The sequence below is a fragment of the Lolium rigidum genome, chromosome 2, assembly GCF_022539505.1.
Source record: "Lolium rigidum isolate FL_2022 chromosome 2, APGP_CSIRO_Lrig_0.1, whole genome shotgun sequence".
Taxonomy (NCBI): Eukaryota; Viridiplantae; Streptophyta; class Magnoliopsida; order Poales; family Poaceae; genus Lolium; species Lolium rigidum.
In genome coordinates, this window is record NC_061509.1 from 100,431,196 (window position 1) to 100,440,449 (window position 9,254).

The window sequence follows — 9,254 nt, forward strand, 5'->3', positions numbered from 1 at the left end:
AAGAAACGTAGGGAACGACATCCTTTCGTAGATAGGGGATACGCACGCCAACATGGAAAATAATCCAAAAGGCCGTCAGAAAAAAAAATCCTCCCTGAAAGTGAGAACTTGAAGCAAACTTTAATTGGAAATCACAAAACGCCATCCATTTCTTCAGAAAGTGTCAAGCAAATACTGCATCTCTAGCTAGATGATCTCAGTCAAGCAAAGCTCGGTAGTTAACTAGTGATGTAAATATAGACCATACGGGTCTGCGGCTACATATAATCGTCGGATTCGCCCGCAAGCCATGGTGCGGCTGCACATGTGCACGCTAGACGCTACCGGCCGGCTAAAGTCATTCCCGATGACCTTTGCTGAATCCCCTCCCTCCTGCAACGGATTGATCACAAGTAGTAAACCTATATAAGCAAACACACGCATACAGAATCATCACACAAGATCACCACACAGCCAGTGATCAGAATTGCAAGACCACACAGTTTCCAGACTGAAAGAAGGAATTCACCTACATACAGCTAAGTTCGTGAGATCTGCTGGGGCATCGTCCATCGTCAGATATAGATATGGCGCCAGCTCCAGCTATCGCGGTGTCTTTGCTCGCGCTCGCCTGCTGTTGTCTGGCAGTAACCACCGCGGACAAAGCACCGATCAAGTGGCAGAGGGCCAACGCGACGTTCTACGGCGGCGCTGACGCTTCAGGCACCATGGGTAACCAACTAGCTCACTCTTCATATATACGCAAATTCAATTCTACACCCTGTTCTTGCGCTAAAAAGCACACGCGAAACGCAGGCGGAGCGTGCGGGTACGACAACCTCTACACGGCGGGGTATGGAACACGAACGGCGGCGCTGAGCACGGTGCTGTTCGACGACGGCGCCTCATGCGGGCAGTGCTACAAGATCGCGTGTGACCGCAAGCGGGCGGACCCAGCCTTCTGCAAACCCGGAGTCACGGTGACGATCACGGCCACGAACCTCTGCCCGCCTAACGACGCGCTCCCGAACGAGAACGGCGGATGGTGCAACCTGCCGAGGCCGCACTTTGACATGGCGCAGCCGGCCTGGGAGAAGATCGGCGTCTATAAGGGTGGCATCATCCCCGTCATGTACCAGAGGTACCTACACATGGCTTCAGTTGTTTTTCGTCACTTCCTCAAAGAGTACACATCTTCTCTTTCTTAATAGATGGTCCCAATTTGCTGGTCTCACATTGAGCCACGTCGCCCCAATTTCCATCAACCCGTCACGTACGCTTCGTTTGCTTAGGCCCGACATGGGCTGCCTCTGACCGATATGAGCTTAACTACGTTGGGCCGTTCCGATCAGCTTGGCCTTAGGCTGCCCACAAATGGGCTATCCCAACTTCTATAGCTCCACGTCCTCCACGTTTGTCCTAAAAAATAGGAAACAAATGCCTTTGTTCGTCTTCCTCGGAAACAGTTCGTCTTTCTCCGCAATCGCCACCGTCCCTGCTCCTCCCCGCAGTTGTGTGGCGGCGACTTAATAGTAACTAATAAAACCGAGCATTCAATCTAATAAATCCGGGCATTCGAGGAGTGAAAACTGCTTAAGGGAGTTCATCCGCCGCCGCCGATTTCTTCAGCTTAAAAAACAACCCCCCCCCCCCCCCCAGTGCCCTCCATGTCCACATGAATCACGACAGTCTGGTCGCGCCGCCAGCACGCCCAGCGGCCTCCACGCTGGTACTGCCCATTCCCATCCTAATTCCTCATTCCTTTTTAACAATCCCTCAATATACCTTCCGAATCTGGCTGTTTGATCTCTGGCTCCGGATTTTGTATGCTCCTGCCTCTGCCCCTCCGGATTTCCGCCCGGAGTTCTACACCTGCACGATTTTGTCTGCTGCTACCTCGGGATTTCTTGGGATTTCTTCCGTATTTGTTGGGATTACTTGCCTTTTCAGTCTGGTTGCTGGATATTACTCTCAGTTGATAGACATCTCGGTCTGCTGGTCATCATCAATGCTGCACAACGCCTTCTTCCATTAGTAAGCATACTCTGATCTCCTCTTTTTTTTTTGTTCTTATTTCATTTTCAGGCCATAAATCCTATTGCTGGATCCTTTCTCCTTGGTTTCATGGTGAGCCTTGGTCTTTGTTGAGCATACTAAAAGCTGACACCAAATTCCCAGTCTGAAAAAAGCAAAATTCCGAGTATTTTGCTTTTTAGTTGGTTATTGGTACCTCTTCAGTAAACTGTCTGATTACAGTGAATTATAAATTAGACGACAAACAAGAAATGATGGAAATGTAGCAAGGCAGGTGCATTTTTGTGTTCATGTCGAATTCTCACTTCCCATACATTTCTTTATTGTGATCCTGATATTATGACCACATCGTACTGACTGCAGGAACTGACGTATTATTGCAGGTTGATAAGGTTGAGTTGGATTGCGCATACATGTCTAATCTGCATAATTGCAAGTTAACCATTGCAAACACATTAAGGTTGACTAGAAAAAACTTTTGTATTATGAGATATTATACTACTGACAATATCGTTATATGTTAAGAGGACTCACAATCTATGCTTCTGTAATTCTGTTGTTCTGTCTTGGTATATTCTAGCGTTTTAACATAATGCGTTTGCATATTGTCAAAACAATCTCATGAGTATATAAATTCTTCAACACTCCCCTGCCACATGGCCAAGTATCCCAGATTTCAATCGTCCCTTGATTTTCTACTGGGAAGAATCTATTTGTTTATAGTGAACTCTGATGGCTGGTTTGGCTCATGATGTTTTGTTGGCTCTTCATAATATATCTTGATCGGCCACTTCTCCTTGGTACAGAAGGAGGTGTAATATACCAAGGATGCAGATGAGATCCAATGGAATTAGCCTTCTATAAGCAGAAGGAATCAGCTGAGGGGGTCTTGGCTTGATTATGCACTTCAAGATATCTTAGCGCTCACTATTTTTCTTGAAAAGTAGCTCACTTTTATTTACTCAATCAATTGTTCACATTGTTTCTCCTAGGTTAGATTCAGTGGGTTTAGATGGTTTCTTATGTTCAGGTAAGAAAACTTAATGTCGTTATGTGGTTTGCCTCCCTTTTCCATTTGTAGGTAACAGCTATGGATTTCAAAAAATCCCCTTTATATAGTACTCAATGCAATAACTTTATCTCAATGTTTCATGATCCATGTTGAACAAGTATGTCCAACTTATTGGATTTGATATCCGAGATGTCAGAGGTAGACGTACTCAAGTTAGTTTTCTTTGACACTGCATAATCTCGCCCTGACACATCCATACGTTTGTTGCACCATAGCTGTTTTGTGAAACGCCATGGGAGAAAGTTTTGGTATCATAATTGCAGGTGTGGTTTCCTCTACGGTCGATTCTGAAGATGTACTCTTCCTGAGCAAAAGCACATACTGTTTTTTTTTTACAAAGACACTGAGTAGTTACCAGTGCAATCATCACGTACTCGGATCATGTAATGAACTTTCTTATTGACTTTCAAATAATGAAATGCACAACATTGAATCAAAAATCCTTCGTAAAGCTATAAAAAATATTTGATTTTTTTATTCTATACATTACTAAAAAGTATCCCGCCGCAACGCGCGGGGTATCATCTAGTAGTAATAATACTGTATAATTGGACAGGGTTCCATGTGTGAGGAAGGGCGGGGTGCGGTTCAGGATGGTTGGTCACGATTACTTCAACGTAGTCATTGTGATGAACGTCGCGGGCGCTGGTTCGATCAAATCCATGGATATCAAAAGCTCCGATTCGAACGACTGGTTGTCCATGTCCCGTAACTGGGGCGCAAACTGGCAGTCTGGAAGCTACCTTACTGGAAAAATGCTCTCGTTCAGAATTACTATCACGGATGGGCAGACGATCGAGTTCAACAATGTTGTGACGGGCGGATGGAAGTTTGGACAGACATTCGCGAGCAAATTGCAGTTCAAGTGATCACTCTCAGTAGAGCAATTTAGGATGCGACTGTTTCTGAGACACCATCTGAAATGATTGGAATTATTTTATTGGTGTGTGGTGCTTACTAAAATTTATTAATTAAGCCCACCTGTGTATATAAATGTATATGTTGGTTGGTTAGGGCAACATCACACATTTGGTGTGCGTGTTTAACCGGCTGTAAATTTGTGTATTATTGACTTGTATGATATATATAAAATGAGACCAATGCTACCAAGTTACCTCCAATTTTTATGGCAAACATTCGCGAGGAAATTGCAGTTTAAGTGATCACTCTCAAACGACCAATTTAAGATGGAAATGACTGAACATAATTTGTTGGTGGGTGGTGCTTGATAAGAATTATGAATTAAGCACCATTTGTGTATGTACATATATATGTTGATCGGGTAGGGCGTTATGAACATCACACAATTGCTCGTGTTTAATTGGCTGTATATATGTGTTTTATTAACTTGTATGATGTATACAAAAGGAGACCAATACCACCCAGTTGCCTTCAATTTTTTTACTTCATATACATACTTGTGTGTAGTTTCACAATGTACCAGAAGGATCAAAGAGAGAAGCTCTTCCATATGACCTAGTTGACTAGGGTTTATGACCTAGGCCACTGTTTTTTTGTTTGTTTCTGATCCTGTTTCAAACCTGTGAATGTTAGGGATCTGATTGGTTTAAGATCGCAGAAGGGATCGAGGTTTCTGCCACCGGTTCTCTTGTCCTAGGTTTTGTTTTTGTCTAGGGTTCTTGTGCAAGCCAGATTCGACCGCGGTCTAGATGGCTTTGAAGGCGGCATCGAAGGTGAACAACGATAACGAGGCAGGTGGTTCTGGGAGTAAAAAAGTAAATGATGGGTGACATGCTACATAGGCTATGTTTGGGGAAGATGAGTTGCACGATCTTGCTTTCAAGGAAGAATGGGGGGTTCCAAAGGAACGAGTGAAGTGGTTAGCCTCGGCTCGCGTTCATGCACCGAACTACTTCACTACTCAAACTTTCGAGCAACATATGATGATAGGTTGGAGCCCTACTCGTGAGGTGAAACTCCGAGCGCTGGAAGATAACCTGTTCACGATTCACTTCTTCTGTTTAGGGACTGGAACAAGGATACCGAATGAGGTTCGTGGAATTTCAAGAAGAAGGCAGTGATCATAGAACCATATGGTGGCCTTGTCTCACCAAACTTAATTCAGCTGAATCGTCTAGGTTCAGATCCATAGTATGCCCAATGTCTATAAACACGAAGCAATGATTAGAAGTCTCGATGGTAAGATTTTTTTTGGTGTTGATAAGTGGAGACCGAATTGAAAGGTGTTGGAATTTTGTTCAGGTCAAAGTTTGTGACGACGTGGGGTGTGTTCTACCATGATTTGACACAATCTCTCGTGGAGGACAAAGAGAGTTCTACAAAATTCAGTTTCATAAATTCCCAGAGTTATGTGGTGTGTGTGATTTTTAGGGCATATCCTCACAAAGTATGGTACCGGGGAGCATGATGAATCAAAGTAAGACTGGGTGGGTGGCTGGGTGGTGGTGGTGGTGGTGGGGGTGGGTGGGTGTTGAAGGATGACCGTGGGAATGGTGTCATTTTCCCTCACGTGTTGGAGAACGTGGCATTGAGATGGGTGGTCGTCGGGGAGGAAAAGAGGCTGGTAGACGAGGCCATGGATGAGGCGACTATGTTGATTGGCAGTTATAGAAAGAAAACCCAATAGAGAGCATGAACTAGATGATAAAGTTACTAGTCCCGTTAAAATAGAGATATTGAGATGTGCAGTGGAGATTGGAGGTGGGAGAGTTGGAGGATCTGCTTCACACCAGCCAGGCGGTTAACCAAGGGCCCATTTATGCTCATGGATAACAAGGAGCATGACGATACTGATCTAAACCAGGCAAACATGAATGGTGGCAAGGACAATGGTTCTGATGTTAATAAGAGACACAAAGAGAAGAGGGGCACTTCACAATCACCATCTAATTTCATCGGCGGGCTCGTTCTACAGGTGACACAAGGAGCAATGATCATAATAGGTAGGAACTTCCAAGGAATGCGCAAATCCTCGGCAGTTCACGTGTTCCTGGGCTCCAAGCGCGTCTAAAACCGGATTTGCTTTTCTTGTCTGTTGTGTAAATCTAAGGAATAACTTTTGTGTGTAAGATTGGGATTTGATAAGATGTTAGACTCGAAAAGTGACGACAAGAGCGGTGGTTTAGTTCTTTTTTGGAACAAAGTTCCGAAGGTTACGTCGAAGAAAGTATCCCCTAACTTCATTTACATCTGCATCAACAAACATAGGGAGGGGGATGGCATCTCACTGTTTTGTATGTGGCGCCTAGTGGTGATAAGAAACATTTTACCAAGGAGAATATGAGGTCATTGTATGTTGCCACTGACTTATTGTGGATCATGAGAGGGGATTTCAACAAGATCCTCTACGGAGCTAAGAAGCAAGGGTGAATGCAAGATCCGAACGTTGTATCGAGGCGTTTATAGATGCACTAAGGGCCTGATTGGTTGCTCGTAGGCGTTTTTCCTCTTTCGCGCCCTCACGTGCAACTTGGCTCAACAACTAACATATGAGTAGAAATGTGGGTTGGGCTAGCTTTGACACTACTATTAGATGGTAGCAATTTCACTTGAGCTCGGATTGAGAACGATAGGCAGTTCGGTTGGTAGGTTGTTTTACGCCTCGAAGAAACTTAACACCGTGTTTGGTTATGTGCGGAATGAGGAACTTGATAACCTCTTACCCAAATAGTGAGGTTACCACCCATTTTGAGCATCACTATAGACATTGTTCAGTAGCATATAGCAGACATTGTTCAATATGGAATTAAACATAGTAACAGACATAAGCATGCACATTCTTCACTCGTCGATCATGGCAAGGGCTAGATCATGTTGCGGGCACCTCTGGACCACCTCCGTCATGGTATAGTCGAAGATGGTGACCTTGAAGATTTAGCCTCTGAGCATTTTAAAGGTCATGAAGTAGCCGTTCTTGACCTGATGAGCAATGGAAAATCCAGGCCAGACTTGATGAGGCATACAATGCCTTCGATGTCCCTCAGCTTGGCCATCCAGGAGCAGCTGGTGTTCATTTTGAGGATGTCGTCCTGGGGACGGTGCCAACGTACCGCCGAAAGCCTATTGGGATTGTAAGCATTTCCAACGCTAGAGACAACACCACTTTAGCAAAGTGGGTTGGTCCGACGTCGTCTTGAAAATTTTCAACCTTGGTAGGCCTCCACCTAGGCCTCTTGGCAGCGCTGCCTTCTCTAGTTTCACTGGAACATCCCTCGCCAAAGAGGCTGCCTTGTCCACCCATCATCATCTTTGGGCACTGCAAAAAGAAGAAGTAATTTGAATGAGCACAAATAGAAGTGTGTGATGATAAAATGAGCAAGGATGCAGGTTAAGCCTTATATGATAGTATGATTGAACATGACAAAGAAGGCCTCATATCAATGAACATTCAAGGTAAAGGGATTGTCGGCAAACTAAGTCTAGTGTACAAGCAATTTTGTTGCACGTAGGACTAGGTTTATGGACAACCCCTTGCCTTGCATTGTACCACATAACAAATCATTGGCCATAGAAGAAGCATGATGGAAGCAAAACTATTAGGCCTCAAATTATTGGATACCACAACTGATGATATTCAACCAAGTACAAGGCACAAGAAGGAGTGTTTTGCTTTGTACAAGGTTGGATAGCATCAATTGTGGACAAGTTCACTGATCAATGATGCATAATTTTTTTTTATTTTTGGCAAGACAGCTAATGTTGAAACCATAACGGCGAGGAATTCAAAGCCATAGCGCCTATCGACTCAGAATTACCTTAGTTCTCAGCCGAATGAGTCTTAGACATACCCTTACAAATATATAACCTAACCCTAGCTCGTTTGTTACAAACTTAATAGTGTGCACCGTACTTCCTATTTTCCACATAATAATTTGGTTACATGCATTCTCTATGTCTCACTTACCTTATACTTTGAACTATTTCAATAAAAAAAAGCTGTGTGCATCACTTGATGCAGAGGTTGGAGCAAGGCTCCCATTTCAAAAAAAAAAAAAAATTAACTCTTGATATTGTTTGTGATAGACGCAGGAATAACCTAGTATCAACTTATTACTAATATATTGTTCTTTATCGAAATGCTACCAGCTCCGACGACCGAGGTTACGTGAATAACAAATGGATCGTACATCCTGACGACGCGACGAATTTGACTCTCTCTATATAAATCAAATCAAGGTTTAAAATAACGCGCTATTTTTTCATTAATTGCACGCAATAGCATATTTCAACAGTTCACGTTAAATTTTAGTAAGTTTGCTCGCTATGACCATATTCCCGAAATACCATATTATATCGCACTAAAACATCATAGCGTTAGCTCGTTATTTTTTACAACCTATTGGCACAACGGTTTGAGTTTTCCTCGTTAAAAGAAGAAGAAATTTATATTTGTTTTTTGTGATGATGAATGTCAATCTGTTGATTCTTCTTCTGAATTGGAAGATAATATCGGTAAAAAGATAATTTTTAATAAATAATTTATACTATATCGTTCCTTCGTGAAATATTGATATTAGGCTTTAAAAAATTGGAGAACTATTTTTGTATGTGATTATGTATGTACGAGTCTATCACTTTTGGACTGAAATCCTTTATTTTAAAACTTTATCTAGTTTTTTTTTTCAAAACGATATTAAAAATATAATAAGCTATTAGCACAATATAACATTTGGAGATGCCACTGCTATTTTTAGCACGCTATTTTAAACCTTGATATAAATCTCCCTTGACGACAACCTAATGTCTCTCCAGGGACTAATCATTACATTCTGATGGGCGCCGTCGATGTTGAGGACATCTCCAACCCGGCGACCCAAACGGACGCGCTGGGCCATCCGTTTTGGGTCGTTTGGGTGGCCGCACGGATACTCGGGTAGCGGCCTGCGTCCGCGTGTCCGTTTGGGTCGCACGCTGCATCCAACACGCGGACGCATAGCATATTTGAAGAAAAACAAAAAAAACAATTAAAATGTAAATTTAAACTAAATTTCATTAAGCATATGTCCTATTTTGGGCAAATTTGTACATAGCCCTATTTTGGGAAAATAACTACCAAAAGAAGCCCTCTATATGGGTTTTAAATTTAAAACAAATATAAAAAACCCTAATCTAGGGTTTGGTCGAGGACGCGGTGGCCGCCGGTGCGAAGCCTAGTCCCTGTGGCCGTCGTCGCTGTCGGCGTCGACGA

General features: G+C 43.1%; 1 protein-coding gene across 1 annotated transcript; it reads left to right on the forward strand.

The window, feature by feature from the left end:
- The first annotated feature begins 566 nt into the window (after window positions 1–566).
- On the forward strand, window positions 567–4,027 carry LOC124686996 (expansin-A24-like). Its single transcript, XM_047220853.1, has 3 exons — window positions 567–711; window positions 796–1,120; window positions 3,642–4,027. The coding sequence occupies exons 1-3, from the start codon at window positions 567–569 to the stop codon at window positions 3,952–3,954; spliced, it is 783 nt and encodes a 260-aa protein (XP_047076809.1). The 3' UTR covers window positions 3,955–4,027.
- Window positions 4,028–9,254: the final 5,227 nt, after the last annotated feature.